An 18,144-nucleotide genomic window follows, 5' to 3' on the forward strand; every position below is an offset into this window, starting at 1 on the left:
ATTTTATATTATACTATATTTTTATACTATTTTATACTATTATAGTATTTTCTGAGCTTCTAAGATGCATTCAGGCAAACTTTTTGTACGTATAATTTTTCATTCGAGCTCTTGATCTGAGTCCTGTATGAACTGTTGGATACTTAGCACTCTAAAAAGTGAACAACTTCGGTTTGAATTAGTGATGGGTGATAATTGGCCGAAATCGGTCTGACGAAATTGCGGTTAAGAGTCTGATCACCAGAGTCTGGAATTTAAAGATTCGTACTTGAATTTTCTAGTAAATTACTCGTTACGTGTTGTACGATACCTGGCAGGATTCAACAACAACTTAATCATCTGAATAAAATAATGAACGCTGAAAAGGAACTTCAATTAACGAAGAAAGCGCTAGAAGAGAAGAAAAAGAGGGAAGCTAGTTCTCTAAAAATAGTCTGACCCGGATTGATCCCCAATTCTTCGAACCATTTCGAACTTCAGATATCAAGAAAATCCACTAGATTCAGACTAAATAGGCTATTCAGCTGATTTTGGTCCCAATAAACAAATAAAAATATGAACTGATTTATTTTTAGTAGATAAAACAGTTACTTATGAAGAGCGAGATCCATAAATTTTCGAAAAACTTTGAGTACATCGTCGGAAGTCGAAGCAAAATCGTTGAAAGTAGCTCGTAAGTAGGTTCTATCCTTCCAGCACGCGGATGTGACAATAAGTCCGAATTGTGTCTTTGCTCTTCGGACAAAATCATCGTGGTCCTCGTTGTTTCCACCTTTCAATCTTTGCGTGTCTCATTAATTGATAGGCAACTCGTCTTATGCTGAAATAGAGACAAGTTCCTGAAACAGACGAGGCCGAAACTTCTTTCTTTCACTAGCTCAAAGTACTTTGGATTCTGGAGAATCAACGCTTCGAATTCTTCTGCGAGTCTTATATGATTCTTAACATGTTCCTTGATTCCTTCAACCCCAAACCATTCCATTGCTAGCCAAACTCTTATTGCGCGAAATTTTCTGCCAAAGGCGAGAGTCCAATCTCTAAAATTGACTTGGAAGACGTTCTCATCGTTGATTTCATTCTCGTGGCTGCGCAGGTAATCGGGATTTTCGACGAAATTATTCGTCAAATCGAATCTGTTTTTGACCCACATCGGTGAGCTATCGAATCCACCGATGCCCATTTTGCTGAGATTTGTGTTGAAGCTATCTACTTTCTCAACGCCAGCTAGATAATGCCTGTTTTCTTCTAGCACAAACATTGGACCAGTATAAGCGGAGTCTTTAAAATTGGGCTCAGGTTAGAACATTGATATGAATAAAAAAGCCTGGTTCACATTGTAACTTGAACCCTGCCGACATGAATCCAGACAGAAGGAAACTGATTTTCCAAAACGTCAACGATCGACTTCAAGTCGTCAAACGCGCATAATCCAGTTGTTCTAATAATTGACTCTTTAATTTATTCTCCGAGCAAAGCTCTTACCCGAGAGTTACGGCAACAAAAGCGGGAAAGTATCCTTCGGCAACATCTTTTTCCATTTGCTTGATAAGCAGCTCCCCCGTCATTTCGGCTTGATCATTAGTCTCGACTCTTCGAACTTGCATCAAAGAAATTTGCGCGGCTCTAGAACAGGAGCAATGTGCTTGGTCGGAGCAATAAGCAACGAGTTTTCGAGGATCAACATCGTGTGTTGCCAAAAATCGGCCTCTAGCAGCCAAGCAAGCATTCAAAACGGCTTCTCCAGCTGTTCCCTGAAAACAGCCTCCGCCTGCTCCTTTTGAAGAAAACTTGAAATGCCCAGGAAGACCGTAGATGTCAACTAACCAATCCATGACCTTTTGCTCTAGCTCGGTCAGAGCTTTTTGAGGCAATTTAAAATGCTTCCATTAGAATTTTTGAAAAGAAAAGGGGCCCTTTTCTTTTAAAGGGCCTTTCCTGGACTAGAAGACCACGAAAAGCCGACACAATTTAGCGTATTTTCGAGCATCGCGCCTAGCGCTAGAATCTTTGGCGATACATTTGGAAACCAAGCGCTGTTCTGCGGATGACTCCAGTGAACCATTCTTGGCGAGATTTCCTTGCGAACCTTGTCTATCAATATGTCAATGGATTTTTCTCCTGATGTGGGTAGCTTAGCATCAAGAGCATTGTAAAGGTCTCCAGGTTTTACCGGATTGGAAACAGGACAGCTTTTCAAAATGCTACAAAGGTCACAATCTGAGTAGAAATAACTCGTTTACCTGTCGTATTCGACAATAAAGTTCGCAATTTTCTCTGCCGCGTTTTTGAAATCGTCTTCATTAAAATCCATGTTTAAACTTTACTAAATCGAAGTAAGTCCATTCTTCTTTTGCGCACGGTCAATAAAACGCAGGCTTGTGTCAATAAAACACAGCCCATTTCAAAATTTATATTTTGATGCCCTGTCCCAGCTTCGTTTCTTCATCTTCGTGACTTCAAGTTCAAAAAATGATGCAATTTTGACAAGAGGCTGCACCTGTGAGAGCGCGTCGCGTGCCTTAGTTCTTAAAAATCGACACTATCGACTCGAAGTTAATACGATATCGTAACACCTTGTCAAGATTAAGGTCCTGCAAAGCCTAAGCCAGAAAGCATTGAGAAGCAGAAATTGCTAATGCCCTGAGAAACGCGTAAATAGCCACTTAATCTTTCATTTATTTATCATTTCTCATCCACTAAGCTCCAATTTTTCCGCCGCTGGTGGAAAATCTCAGAGCTGCTCACCTTTGACACTAGAATTTGTAAAACAAGCGAAGAAAGAAAAATCCAATTTGTAAAAGTTGAAAATTTGGTAAATAAGGGGCGGTATTATGAGGTAACAAGGTTTGATGGCGTCAAAATTTGATTTTGAAATGTGTGAATGCACCTTTGTTTTGCCGACATGATGGAAAACATTTCGATATTCTTTCCTGTCTGTAACATCGGATTTGAAGTCTTCGCTATCAATCAACTCCTTAGTTACAGAGTAAAGAAGATAATGTGTTGGGCAGACCAAAAATTGAGGAAAATTTGGAGCTTTCCAATTTTAGAAATTGAAGCTTCGATTCTTCGAAAATCTAAAAATACTCGCTGTCCGCGCTAAAACTGGTCATTACGGATGAGTCCGATAAAAACATCATTAATCCTCCCCAATCTGCTTATCGGATGCGATTTGGTTATGTTTATTTTCGCTTGTAAAATGTCAACTTGGAGCTCTTCATTTTCGCTACAATTCCGTCCATGGGAATCGAGTCTATTTAGCTTTGGGGAGGCAATCGGTGAAAGTCCGGAAAGTCGCATTCTAAAAGCAAATTTGTGAAAATATTTAGGGAAAAGCTGTTTGTCCTTGAGAAGCAAGATTGATTGACAACGATTAATGCCAAGTTAGTTGAGGGTACACACTGTGTACTACACAGCGTAAGATTTACGGATAAGGGACCTTCCAACGATAGGATGTTATGTTAAGAGAATTGAGTTCATAACTATTGAGTTTCTGCATACCGATGAGTGTACTATTTTGATTGGGTATTAGTCTTCGGAGTCTTCAATTTAGAAAAAAATATATACAGCTAAATAAAATAAATCTTTATGGCTTTTTAAAACCATCAATTTCAATATCGAAATCATTCAAAAACCAAAGCCTTCAAAAATGAAAACACTAAAATCCATGAGAAGGTCAAGAGCTCTCTCGGGGGAGAGTCTCCCCTTTTTCATGCTCTTTGGCGTACTCCAAATTTATTAAAAAGGTCAATCTCGCATATCGCGTAAATTCACGTGACCTCAGTTGAGGTCATCGCTGCGTAAAAATCAGCTGGCGACTATAAAGATTACAGCGCAAGTCTTTCAAGGACTTGCTTGGCCAGCTCTGGCATGACTCGTTACAAGCAAGGAACAGTGATGGATTTAGACATGTGGAGTGGTTTTATTAATTTACCACCCCTGGTCTACTTGAGAATTCGAAAATTTATCGCCACGCGGAACATGTTCACTTGTTTGGCAAGAACTCGAGTATGAGATTTGGAGAATTGAAATGGAAACCGTGGGAAGGCGCGCGAATTGCACAGAATTACAACTGTGAAATTCTTTCAAGGGGATAGTGGCATGGAAAATAAAGTGGCTGGATATGTGTGTTCAGAACGTTGTCATTATTGGCTAATCCTGTTTCGGGAATTTTAACCTCTGACCGAGGTAATGGTCAAATTAGGGACATGATGGGCCTAGTAGTGATGCTGAAAGCAGTTGCAAAAAGAGGGTTATCATTCGAGCCTATGATTCGAGCCATTCAAGATCTCTAGAATCTGAGCTAGTGGTTAGGGTTAGGGACTGGGAACTTTTAAGGGGGGTCCGGGGGGCGAAGCCCCCTGGTTTAGGCCCCTTCTGGGGGGTCCCGGGGGGCCTAGCCCCCTGGGTTAAGTTTAGGGTTAGGGGCAGCCCAAATGATAACCCCCTACTACCAGCAGTTGGTGTCTCTCCAAAGACACCGATAAAAGCGTATCTACCGATAATATATGCTTTATTTATAAAATGTAAAAATCCATGTCTTCTTTGGGCAAAAAGCTCATGTATCTTTCAGCATGGGCAGTTCTGAATCCCTTTGAAATGGGCGGCGAGTATATAAGTAAGTAATTGCTCGAGAATCGCTTAGGAGAACTGTTTATCGTCTCGATTGGGATTATCCGTTTTGGTAGAGCGTGAAGGCACCATCCTTTGAAGTGGCCCATGAGCTTGACTTTCGAGCAGATCATGGGAATCGCCAGATAGTGATTATTTCTATCAATGAACCCATCGCATCAAGCAATCGTATCTTTATGTCGGCTAAGTAACAACACAGCCGAGATTTCACGCTTTCATTCACTCTCGGAAAATTGCTCTCTTTCTTGGTACTTGGCCAGAAAATCAACTCAGAAAATGAGCTTGCCTGAATCACAAAAATAGAACTGTAACTTAAATCATTACAGAAGACCGCCTCTGAAAATTCAGGATGCAAAAATCCTTCAGGAACATGGACATAGTCCAGCGGAAATTCGCTAAATCCTTCCCACAGCTAAATCTCCCCATCCGTCGCAATCAAATCCTTCAGTTCGATGTCGAAAGTGCTTATTCGAGAAATTTGCGCATTCCTCAACGTCGCAAAACACGTTCTAAGTCAGCGATTACGTAAATGAATCCTTCCGCACAAATGACAACTTTGGGGCACTTCCCAGCCAAAGATACCGTGACCTGCTAATAAATACGTCAGAAAGCGGGAAAATGGGGAACAACGGAGGGGGCAGCCGAACATGCGAAAATTGAGGGGATGATTGAGTGCTTCGTGAGTAGATTAAGGATAACAAGAGATGTTATAAATATTTTTAAAGAAGGAGTTTTTGTATTCAACTAAAAATAAAGCTTTGATAGGCGCCCCATCTTCCTCATCTGGAGGAAATCTCCTTCGAGTCCGATTTTCAAGAGCTGGCCGGAAAGGATTCGCCAAGTGCCTGGTTTGTTTCCGCAAAGGTGGCTAATTACTTCTTCAGATCGGCTCTCGAGTAACAGTGTGTATGTTTGGCATAAAGGGTAAGTCTAGCGTAGCGAGGCGAAAGTGACCCCGTGGGATCATCCGACGCTTTCAGGTGAATCAGCTCGCTAGAGGATTTACCTTTTCACAAAAGATGAAATGGTTACATAGATTTCACTTTACGGCCCTGCTTTGTAGAATTGGCAAAACTTCACTATCTATAGTCTATCTAGTCACCATTCTTCACTCATTATAAGACGCCTTAATCAAACACTGGTTGAAGTGAAACTATTTCACCTTGGTTTCTAGAGCCGTCACGCTTCTGTCAATTTTTATTGATAAAAGGTAACATTATCGGAAAATTTTCTGTAGATTTAGCCGATCTGAGATTCGACTGACTCTTTCAAATCAAAATCGATAAGATGATTTCAATGAAGAAATATCATTTCTGAGATGAGAATCGCCGCCAAACTCGCGACGGGGGAGGCCGCCTTTGATCAATTTGGGCGAGCGGCGACACGGGACTGTACTTGGACTTGTTACAGTTGGAAGTGGCCTAGTTTTCAGAGCGGAGATCTCACACTTTTATCGGAACTTGAGCGACTGTAGTTAATCGCAATAAACAAATACAAAGAGTGAGGAATACTTTTGAAACTCTAGTCGATGTCTTCTTGGAAATTCGAATTTTCAAATAGAGCATCAATTATTTCAATTTTCTCCGTACAAAGTACCATTTTCAGCATGATTTGCGGTAATCCTATTCCTCCTTCTCGACCATTTCGTGCATCACCAACCCTCAATGCTCGTCAATATTGCCCGTCGCCCCGGAAATGTGGATTCGGTTAATTATTTTTCGCCGTAGAAAATTACGATTATTTGATTAAAAATGGCCCAGGCAAAGAGAGGAGGGGGACGGCGCGTTTTCCGCCGCTTCCGGAAGCGGCTGAGCGGCTCATTTAGGCTCAAGTTAGCTCGTGAAAGAGCTCACATTTCGCGCAACCCTCTAACAGAAAAAATTTCGGAAGTATCTACGCGCAAATTTGACGGGTGCTAGCGGCGGTCCTACTCCTGTGCAAACACTGTAATGTTTTAGTTTTTTAGATTTTGACTTCCTTCCAAGCCCACTCCAAAGCTCAAGCATTTTTACCAGAAAGGTCAAAATTAAAAAAATGAAAGCATCAATTATCAAAATTGAAAGCAAGCAGAATTGAAGGCAACAAAATAAGGGACCAACGGTCATTATAGATTTTTGAACCTTCTGCGAAGGCTTTTTAGTGTCAATAATTAAGTCGATTAAGCTTACAAAAATATCATCGAAAAGAGATTGCGAAAATATTTACTGTTCAAAGGAGAAAATGATAGTTGGAAGGAAAAGCTGTTTTGAAATTTAAGTAAATATATTCCGATGATCATCTTTGTGATTAAAATAATTAATAAGAAAAAATCAACGAGATGCTCATGAATTACCTTTATCAGAAAAGTAAACGCACTTAACGGTACATTTCTGAACCAAAAACTGCTCAATTCTGACTTTGATTAACTTTCTACTGATCAAAGAAAACTCCGATCGACACCTCCCGAAGCACTCATATTTATTAGCTGCTAATCACATGTCAGCCACGCTCAGAACCCCTAAATCGGAAGCGCACCTCCCCTACCGATACATTTTTGCGCACAAGAGCGCGCACTGTTCGTGGCGCTGTTTAGCGAGCGCACGCGCATTGCCGCGCTCTGCGATTTTCGTTTTGACTCGGATCGCGCTGATCGCTTCGATTATCAGTAGCTACCAGTATTGTGCAAGTGCGATTTTAAGAAAGAAAAGAAACTTTGCTTTTTTGATGATTCTTGAGAGCTATTAAGAAAATTTAACTGAAATCAAAGAAGAGAACAAGAAGAGATCCTCTGGAGATAACAACAAAAAAGGTAAAAATACGACCATAACTGTTTATTTTTGTTTTCGTCAATTGTCAAAGGTTTTTTTATACGAAAAATTTCGCAGTACGATTCTTATTGTTGATTTTATCTAGTTAAAAGTGCGACTGAAAAATTTGATTTTGAATAATTGACAGCCAGATAACTAAGTAATCTGGCCAGATCTTTGTCCTTTTTTTGATGATCAAGCTCAAGTCTTGAGCTCCAGATCCTGTGCCCCTCTTTTTTTCACGCTTGCCTAAAGAGACAATTACGGAGCTTATGGGGTCCACGGATCAATTTTATGAGTGACATTACGGTTGATTTTCGATAACGCTGGTTCGCTGAACTAGGCCACTTTTTACAACATGTTTATTATGATAGTTTTCTTTCCTCCGCGGCTGTGAGTTTTGGCTCCTGATGCGATTTCGCTGATCATTTTTATGGGCCCTTGCCTGTCCAAAATTTTCTCGGACGCGCGTGGCCGAACAACTCGTCAACTGTGACAAATACTTGTGGTAATTGTTGTTTTACATTCGATAACCACGCGGATATTGTATATTCGTTATCTATTTGGACAACTCCTCAACCGTGCTACCCCTAAGAAAATATTGAACTGGCCTTTTCGCTTATTTAGTCTCCTAATTTGCCTCTAATTCCAGTCAACGGAACTGTTTCTGAGATTTTTCTAGCGCCCTTTCGACGAAACAAAACACCCCCTACTTTTGGGTCAATTAGCGACCGTGGTCAGAAATATAAACGGAAGCCCTTAAACGAGTGTAAATTCCACTCTTCGAGGCTTTTCCGGCCTTTGTCTCTCGCCCACAGTCATCATTTGGGATTTACGCGTGTCTCAAAACGATTCCCAGAAATTCTAAATTTCAGTAATCACAAAAAATATGGGTTGTTATTTTAACCCCCCTGCTTGAGCCAAAAACGCTCCCCTAAAAAAAGCAATGCAGATGCTTGTATGTTCTTGAAATACAGTATTCAGCAGATACAGTGCTTTGGCAGTGACCTTGATGAATTTTCTAGAGTCCATCGTGGTCAAATGCATTTTTTATCGCTGCCATTTTTTATTTTGCCTGGCGCGGATTCTTGCATTAGGCTCTTGTCAAACAGGTGTTGCCTCCGATAATAATCATGTTCGCCCATGTTCCCAATATGTACCTATAAATATAAAAGCTGCACGGCTGGGGGAAGTGTGGACAAGCCAGTAACTCATCAATACTCCAATACAAATCACACGCCTCAGGCTAGTGGCTAAAAATAATTTCCAAGATTGACAGCAATAAATTTAACCCACCACAATTCGCGGTCACTGCCAAAATTAGCACTGAATAGGTCAACCATAGTATCACTTGAGATTTTAATTAGATTTTCGCGCTACTTCCTATTTTTAGGGTTTCGAAAAAAAAATTCGATAAATGGACAAACATGATGTCCCTCAGAGGTGCAAATTTAGCTCGCTGCGGGTGTTTTTGTTGATTCTGTCCCAAATAATCGCCGCGCACAGTTGCCAATTATGTTCTTGGAAGGGTTGATTCGGGTTAAACCAATATTGGCCTAGCCCAAAGTTCCACAACTGCCAACACATCCGAAAAATGCGCACTTCCGCCAAGCTTAGCGCCCATAAACTTCCCCATAAAGCCAAGCGAAAAGTTGGCGCGAATCAAAACTAACCACATAGCATTCGAGCTGCCACCGGTTGGTCAAGCGCGAAATATGCGGTTGATCCCCTTAGAAATTAGGGTCCCAGCAAGTGGGCGATAAAATAGTTATGTCGAATTCCACGGTTGTCAGTGGAGACATTCAATCGACGATTATTTTTCTTCAAAAAATTGGAGATCGTTGACAATGACCATTTCCGGGAAAGGCGACAGCGGAGGGTTAACAATGCCTTATCCAGGAAAACTTTTTTCCGCTGGTGAAAAGTAGTAGATGCTCGGAAATAGAGGAGTATTTATGATAATGATCACAGCAGGGCGCCTGATAAAAGTTGAAATGGAGATCGATTTGATCCGCTAGATGAACCCGCTTCTTCAGAATACAAAAATAGAAAAGAAAAATGTTCTTTACTACTCCTTACTATCGACCCTTACCTTACTTAAAGCTCTCACGGTATCGGCACACGCCAGGCTTTTTGTCTGATAATGCCAGCTTTTTATCAAAGCCGACACGACCCCAGCCCATATGTTTTTAAAATAACTTTCAGCAACCATTCAACCCCTCAATTTTACAAATTTCTTGGCAAAGGGGATGTTCCCATCAACAAAAATAATTGTATTAATTGGCGGATGGCGACAATTTACTCCTGCGCATCATTAATTGTCAGTTTTTTGCTTTTGAAGGGCCGCAATTTCCCGCGCTTTGATCCGATTCGAAATGCCCGCTCTCACCGATTTTCGAAAATTGTTACGCGCCAAGTTTAAAAATAGCTATTCTTTAACTTTTATTTTCTCAAAGTCAATAATTACTCATTTTGAAAATGTTGATTTGGAATTCTAGCTTCGTATCTGATTAATGTTTTACATGCAATTTCTTGGTACTTTGGGTAAAATGTGCAGACCCCATCTGTGCTGCCCATCTGCCATCGTTAGCGCCGCTAAACCTCCAAATACCCACGAATCGTGAAATTTTTAGTTCTCATGGAATTCAAGCTCCAATTGTGAGAAAAAAGAGACATAACATTTTTGGACAGAGATTGATTTTTTATTTACGTTTGGAGCGGATGAGATCAAAGTGCGACTGAGCCAGCTACTCATACAGAAAAATCTAGAGCAAGTACACTTTTTTTTAGGTGGGAAAATTTTTGATTTCAGCGCCAGATTCGGCTGGCTGCCAAGGGCGCGCACCGGAACTGGAAGATCACGAGGTCACGTGGCGGGTTAATTCGAAATCTTGGAGAGCATTTACCAGTATTCAGAAATAGAATGAGTATTGGCTCGGCTTATTGAGCTGCTTGAGGGGCACAAACGGTGTCAATAACTGTGCCCTGTGGGAGCTGTTGACGCCTAACGCGGTCAAAATCTCATTTATTGTCATTTTTTCGCTTTTGTTTCGTCGATTGGTGCCCAAATAGCGTCGCGCTGAAGGGGTCCTCATACCTTTTTTCGCGCTATACAAAAATTGTTAACAAAAAATAAGGCTCTTGAGGGGTTCAGGCCTCGTGACCACGAGACGTTTAGGCGCAGGGGTGCGATACTTTTTTTGTTTTATATTTGCCTATGTAAATATGCCCAAACTTCCGGGAAGGAGGTAAGTACCGTTTTAAAGACTCAAAACTTTGACCCGTGTCGTTTCTAAAATCGGTCTTTTGGAGGAACAACAAATCATAATTGATCACACCAGTCCCGGCACACGAGTTAATGCCGGTTTTGCACGCAGGCAGTCGTAAAAACGCATGACGGATAGGGGGGTTAATTCGTCAAATGCGCGTCTTACTTTCCGCCCCTGTCACCTGATGAGTGTTCTTTTTCATGCCGGTTTTAAATTGCTCCTTTCAGGAAACGAAAATGCTGATACTCCATCTACTTGGGCACTTGGCGGCCCAAGCGACTGCTTCTCAGTGGTTTTTGCAGCCGACAACGAATATCGCGAAAAATGGAAGTGAAGAAACACGAGTCCATTGCTCGACAAAGTCAAAAGCTAACCAGGTAAATAAACAACAGTAAATTTCCATATGGTAGATTTTGCGTTAATAAAACCGCCATCTGTGGAGTGGGCCGATCTTGTTAGGATAATATACGGGCGATATGAGGGATCAGACGGCAGAAAGAGACTGTAAGCGACAGTAAATCTTACCGCCATGATTTTCAGGTCACGTGGTTCTTCCAGCCTGCCGATGACTTCAACTGGATCACGGTCAAAGCCTTCCCCAGCCAGGATTACGTAACGATCTACGACAAGTACACAAGATACAGTGTCAACGAGGGCCTCACATCCGTCGATAATCAAATGGGTAAGTGCTTCTCCCTCCCGCTTCATATGTCCGAGGCGTGTTATGTTAACACCTTAGCGCAAGTGGTGCCGTTTTTCATCGCACAAGTACCCCGACTCTATCATTCATCGTCAAAAAAGAGCTCGCGCGGCGAAGTTTTGGAAACAAAACCTTTTTCTTCCGCCAAATTTTCAAATTTGCATCCATTTTCCCATGCTCTCACAAAAAAAAGGGGTTAAATTTAACCTGTCGCTCAGAATATAACTCCGCGGCGGGATGAAGCAGGCGGGGATCGACGATGACAGCCGCTGATCCTTTCGGTTTTTTTCGGAAATGCAGAAAAAGGCCAAGGAGGGTTAACGATTATTGGCAGTGAATATTTGATAGGTTGCAAACAACTATTTGCTAAATTTGATCACATGGGGTGGAACTAAGCTGCGGCCGGCGGCTGCGGGTGGGGAAAATATGTTTTTGCGATTTCCGGTTTAAGAACAAGGTGATCAGTTCTAATCACATGACAAGCATGGGTAGCATTTCGCGGAGACACCAGAGCCGGAAATTCAAAGCGCATTTGACAATATATCCTGATTTTACATGGCTCTTAGGTCTAAAAAAAAAACTAGAGCGTTTTTAATCCGGAAATTTTTTCGCTGCGGTGGAATAAAATTTTTCATATTTGTCGAGCTGGCAAAAAGTTCCCAGAAATTATTGCCTATAATCTTTGCTCGCCAGTTTGGGCATCCGCCAAAGACCAATATAAAATCCCTTCTCAATGGCTCATAAGTCTAATGGCTCATTTTGAGGCAGGCATTTAAACGTTTATATCCGGAACTTGCATTTTTCTTCAATTTGGGGCTATCGACTTGTGGTTTTCTTTTGAAATTGAGGATATAATATTCACTCAACGTATTGGGGTTTTATTTGGTTAATTTCCCTTCTGCATGAGAGTGAATTATTCATCCCGGCGCATTATCTAATTGATATATTATCTTATGAGAAAGTGCATGTACACATAGTTATGTTTTTTCAGCCCTTTTTGAATAATAGATCAGGGTCGTTCTTCTCAGAATTCGTTAAAAAGGGGGAGACGCTCCCTTCGGTACTTAGGGCAATCAAAAGAAGCTTGATGAATGGGCTGAGCTCTGATCCCTTTTCGCAGCCATTCCCAGCCGATAATGGGTATTCGGCGGTGTTTGGTGTTGTGGCTGGTGCAATCGGCTAATCCGCGACCTTAGCACCACTTAGGCCCACTTTCGAACACAAGCACATTTTCAAAGGGCGATTTAGGTAAAAACTCGAAATTAAAAATTCGCGGTAGCCGGATTAATTTTTCGAGATGATTTTTGAATTTAGGCACCATGTAAATAACCTTCAAAGGTCGCATGCATAAATAATCGAGAGCTTTCGGAAAACAAAAAAATCCGCGGCCAGCTCGGATCCAGATCGAGGGCCAAGTAACTGACAAATATGAGCTGATATGAAAAACACACATGCACAAAAGAAATTCCTGGACAGCGCCAAGTTGTTCTGAAAGCGTGTCCCAAAATAATGTCAAAGCATTATTGTAACAATGTCTATTCAGTTTACGCTTACGATCTTGTCATTTCTCCAGTGGCTTGGGAAGACCGAGGGCGATGGAAGTGCGAAGTCGATCTTGGAAAACACGGTCTGCTCACTTCTGCAATCGGAGATCTTGAAGTTGAAATGCCTCTGACTTCTGTTGACTTGGAAACTACTGATTTCTCCGGAAGCATCCTCGTTGACAAAGACGACGATGTTCAAATCAAATGCTCTACCTCTGCCACTTTCCCCGCTCCAAACGGAATTGAAATTCTCATCGGATCCGCCAAACTCAGCAATATCCAAATTCAAGAGCAGCGTTCTGGCTCGCTGACAAAACTCACCGCCATTGGAAAGTTGACCAACGTGCCTGTTGACTATCAAAATCAACGCATCACATGCTCTTCAAGCTGGACAGGAACGATGGACACGGCCGAATTCAGCGACATTGCCAGCTTGACGGTCTTCCACGCGCCGGAATCCCTTTCAATCGCCGCCAACACCGTTAAATATGGACAATTGCTCGTCGCCACGTGTAATGAACGGTAAGTTAATATATTCACCCTTTGCCGATTTAACCCTGATGTTTAGCATCAAAGGAAACCCTACGCCGACGTTCGAGTGGCGCCTGGATGGGCGATTTATGGGCAATGGAAAAACGTTGGAAGCAAAAGTGTCCGAGAGTGACGACCGCAAAGTGCTTGAATGCACGGCAATCCACCAACCGCTCAAAGGAGCAACCCAGCGTGTCAAGACGACAAGCCAAATCCGCGTTGAATGTAAGTCAAAATAATTATGCTTTCGCCTGAATAGCAATGTACAGTAGTGGCAAGAATATTAAACTTTATTTCGCGCTGATTGCCAACACGCAAGATTGTCGTTCAATTAGTCCCGCCCTTCACAACACTGACATGCGGCAATATGTTTAATTTATTATAAACTTTATTATAATAGTAACGGCATGTGTGCCCAAACACAATAAATTCACATGCCAGTGCGAATTAAGAAAAAAGTCTTGCTTTAGTTGAACTCGTTAATTAGCTTATCTCAAGATATGAATAAAATAAACTGTGTGCCCAAATGGTGGCTAATAAATTATTAAGATCCTCCTGCTGCGGACTCGCTGCGTGCCCAACAACGCAACTTCGGAGATGTTGTCGAAGTAACGTGTCAATCTGGCGCCGCTTTTCCCGCTGTCGACCTCGAAATATTGCTCAGTAGTGAGCTCGCCGAAGCGGTAGTGCTGCCACAGGATCAAAAAGCGCGCCGCGGGGGCTTCCTGACCTCGCGAAAGGTCACCCTTCCGAAAACCGCCGGAAATCACAATCAAAAAATCACCTGTATCCAGTCCTGGGGCGGTGGCGTATTCAAACAGTCCGTGGACGAGCTTGTCAAAGTCGAACATGCCCCGCGAGACGTGCGACTTGTCCTCGATGACGAAATCAAAGTCGGCGAAAATCGAATTGGTTGCACTGCGGTCGGCGGGTACCCCTCCGTTCTTCCTGATGACGTCTCATTCTTCAAAGGCGATTCACTTCTCAAGACCAAAAAGGAGGCTGAAAACGACTCAGTGTTCACCGTCATTACTCTCGATAAAAGCGATAACGGAGAAGAACTAAGCTGCCAGCTCCGTCATCCCGACTTGGAAAGCAACCTCAAAGCCACTACTTCCCTTGAAGTCACATTCTCTCCCGAAAAGCTGAATATTCTCATGGATAAAGAAATCTACAACACTGACGACACGATCAAGTTCACTGTCAATGTTGGCCCGACCTACCCACTGCCAAAAATACTTTGTTCAAAGACAATCTTCTCCGGAGAATCCATCGAACTCACTCCTACGTCATCAAATCCGTCTCCCGCGCTTCCATATGGATTCACCGTTACTGAAACATATGACGTTTTCGCATCATTTCTCGACCACGAAGCCATCCTGTCCTGCACTGTCGCTGACAAAACCGTTGAGCAAACCCTGTCCGTGCTTACTAAACCAACATTCATCAACGACAGAGTTTTTGAAGTCAAAGAAGGCGAGGAGGAATTCAAAATTAACCTTTTTGAAGTCATTCGAGCAAATCCACCTATCACTGAAGCGAGCTGGCGCCGGGCTGAAGCCAGATCTCGATCCTTTGACGCCACAAATGGAGTTCTTTTACTCAAAAAGATCACGAAGAACACAGCTGGAGAATATTTTATCGACAGTGGAGATTCGGGAGCTTCTGGGACAATTTCCATCAATGTCTTGACAGCTCCAGAAATCACTATCGATGGAGTGACTGAGCTTAAAAAGGGAGACAAGTTGACTCTTGAGTGCATGGCTGAAGGTTATCCAACACCTGAAATTGAGTGGATCAACAAACTCGGCGAGAAAATTGATTCTGACGGAATTCTCATCGTCGATGAAATTTCAAAACCATCTGAATTCACCTGCAAAGCTTCCAACTCCCACTCAACTCGATCTGTTACAACTCAAGTAACCGTTGCTTTTGCTCCAAAAGTAAGCGCTGTTGAACCCCGAGTCCTTGTTGTCTCCGAAGAAAATGACAGCATCGTTCGAATCAGCTGTGCTGTCCTAGCCGAGCCTCCAGTGTCATCTCTACGATTTATCTCACCAAGCGGAATTGCATCGTTTGGACACTTTGACGGTGAAGTCTGGTCGCGAGACTTGGACAGAATGAGTTTGATGAACAATTTCGGTGCATGGACTTGCGTCGGCGAAAACGATTATGGAAAGTCGCAGGCTGAAATTACTGTTGTAAAAGCTGGCGCTCCAGATAAAGTTGAAAACCTTCGACTAAACGATCATTCTGGAAGCTCGGGCATCCTGACTTGGACCAGTGGATTCGACAATGGATACGAACAGAAATTCAGAGTTCAACTCAAATCTGCTGATCGAATTGAAAAATTCTCAACCGTGCGAACTGAAGTGCCACTCATGAATCTTACAGCGCAAGAATACACTGCTACAGTTTGGGCAGTAAATGAGAAGGGCAGTTCTATTCCAGTTGAACTCAGCTTCAATGCTTCCCCACAGGCTTTGACTGGAAGTGTTTATGCAATGTCCTACGCTCTTGGATTCATCCTTGTCTTCGCTCTGATCGTCGTTGCGATTTTCTTGTACAAGGGTCATCGACAAAGAGGACTCAAATATCCAACCAAGCCAAACCGTAAGTTTGTCTCTAAAAAATAAACGCTTATTTTTCCCCTAGAATCCGATACAGATCGCTCAAGTCTGCCAGAATCCGAAGCGCTTGTAAAACCGACAAGCATCGCCGGGGGAAACATCTTCGAAATTAACCCTGATGATCTCAGCCCTCCACTTGACTCAAGATCCGACTCTGACCGTAAGTTCTACTTTTCAATTGCCGATCATTTATTTTCATATTGTAGATATGTTGAGATTTTACTCCTTGACGAAAGAACAGTCTCAAAACGGAATCCTCGTCGATCATTTTGGAAACCCAGACCAGCTTGATTACAATTTCCTGCCAAAAGCACCTGCTTCTGAAGCTAACTGCCGCCACCACCAGCTTGTTATTACCGATAGAAGCTATACGACATTACCAAAGGTAAACTTTGGTAATTTTTCTATTTCATCTAACATTTCTTCTAGCTCTTAGCCGATACAACAAGTGGCTACTGCAGCTCAAACTCATCCAACTCGAACCAAATGAGACGATCTCAAAGCTACCAAAGCCGCAGAAGCAGAATCAAATCATCAGAAGGCGTACTTGTTTAAATAACCGCTCTTTTAAACTTTGTAAATTTTTTGTATATTGTTGTTAATTATTATTTACAAAAAATGTTCATTTTATGTATATAAGACCTGCTCTCACATCACTGTACCATTCCAAGCCGAATAAACAATAAACTCAACGAGAAATTATTATTATGTATTTCTTCTGAAGCAGCAACCAAAGTCAACTTAGTTTCGCTGGTTCATGTTCTAACCAGTGCACCAACTTGAAATTTTGCAACGAGAAGATATTGTTGAGCGCTTAATTTGAAAGGCCTCGCCATTGCTTCTATTGAGAACAGTTTACCAATTTACATGGCTCTTGAAAAATACGAATAGGATAGTTATTAAAATGACTGAAGGGGATGTATTTTTATCGCTCAGAATTAAGCAAATGCTAACCCTTAGAATAACAATCAATTATCTCGAGGGCGAGCGCGTGGTAGAGCACTTATATTTGGTTTTAACCAGACCAAACGGTCGGACAAGATCGCCTTGTTAGAAATATGAAAAAGCTAAAGTATATTTTATTTTTTCTTCGAACTCATGTAGAATGCTACTGATGTGAGAGCTCTAAAGAAATATTCAGAGAAAAAATTACTTGAAGAAAGTTAACGATTTAAACAATACATACATTCTTGAGAGCTCTTAAAAGTGGAGATTGCTGGCATAGCTTTGGCACCTACTGTTATCCTGAGCCTTCTGCCTATAACGTCCAATGCACGTTAGTGAAATCTCGAAATTGAACATTGGTTTAATTGATATTTAGTCAAACTTCGATGTCGCTTACGTATCATAGTTGCTTGTTCGAAAGTCCGCCATATGTCCTAAGAATAAGTTCAAGATTCAATAAATACGTTACCAATCATTTAATGAAGATATTGAACTGAGAGAAGCTACTGTGATTCAAAACCGACTAAAGAAACCTTGAAAAATGGTTGGAGAAAGCTTACAATTGGTCTCGAAGACTGCGCTGTCAGTTCACTACAAACAATGGACAACCTGACTTTTCGGACAGTGCTCGTGACGTTTATGCATAGAATCCAAGGAGTTAGGATTCTTAAAAGACGGGAAATACCACTGAAATGCGAGTATGAAATTCAAAGCATTCAGTCAAGTTCACGGCCTCAACTGCGATCGGCGGTCGTTATCGATGAGGGCTTTAAATGTAGGGATCTCAATTTTCTTACAAATTGCGACGGATTAAGAGCTTCCTCATAAGATAGTAGGAGATCCCAATTACAAGCCAGCGATGTGAGCCTCGATCAATTGGTTGGCGACTCGAACTTCCAGTTAGAAGTTAATGACTTGGGAAACGGATTTTTGCTTGGAAAGAAATTCAGCATTCATATTTCTTTCGATTCGCCTCTGGAAAAACTAGGCTGGTCAATTGACTCCTGCAGTGTCGAAGTTCAAGGTGATGAAAAATTCGACTTCTTGAAAAACGGATGCGGCCTCGATTTCCTTGACATTTCAACAAGTGCGGATTGGTTTCAAATT

The 18,144-nt window shown here is 41.9% G+C and overlaps 2 protein-coding genes across 2 annotated transcripts; one reads left to right on the forward strand and one right to left on the reverse strand.

Annotated features, from left to right (window-relative positions):
- Positions 1-571: 571 nt before the first annotated feature.
- On the reverse strand, positions 572-2,358 carry LOC145700807 (aromatic-L-amino-acid decarboxylase-like). The gene is made up of 5 exons (XM_081778130.1): positions 2,241-2,358; positions 1,938-2,201; positions 1,483-1,860; positions 1,353-1,438; positions 572-1,278 (listed from the first exon to the last, which is right to left on the reverse strand). Exons 1-5 carry the CDS (start codon positions 2,309-2,311, stop codon positions 776-778), a joined length of 1,302 nt encoding a protein of 433 aa, XP_081634256.1. The 5' UTR covers positions 2,312-2,358; the 3' UTR covers positions 572-775.
- A 4,904-nt stretch (positions 2,359-7,262) lies between these two features.
- Positions 7,263-16,781, forward strand: LOC145700806 (adhesion molecule nephrin-like). Its single transcript, XM_081778129.1, has 9 exons — positions 7,263-7,420; positions 10,915-11,064; positions 11,228-11,369; positions 12,931-13,453; positions 13,500-13,687; positions 14,012-16,075; positions 16,118-16,252; positions 16,299-16,477; positions 16,522-16,781. Exons 2-9 carry the CDS (start codon positions 10,924-10,926, stop codon positions 16,645-16,647), a joined length of 3,498 nt encoding a protein of 1,165 aa, XP_081634255.1. The 5' UTR covers positions 7,263-7,420; positions 10,915-10,923; the 3' UTR covers positions 16,648-16,781.
- Positions 16,782-18,144: the final 1,363 nt, after the last annotated feature.

Source organism: Oikopleura dioica, chromosome 2 (assembly GCF_907165135.1).
Source record: "Oikopleura dioica chromosome 2, OKI2018_I68_1.0, whole genome shotgun sequence".
NCBI lineage: Eukaryota > Metazoa > Chordata > Appendicularia > Copelata > Oikopleuridae > Oikopleura > Oikopleura dioica.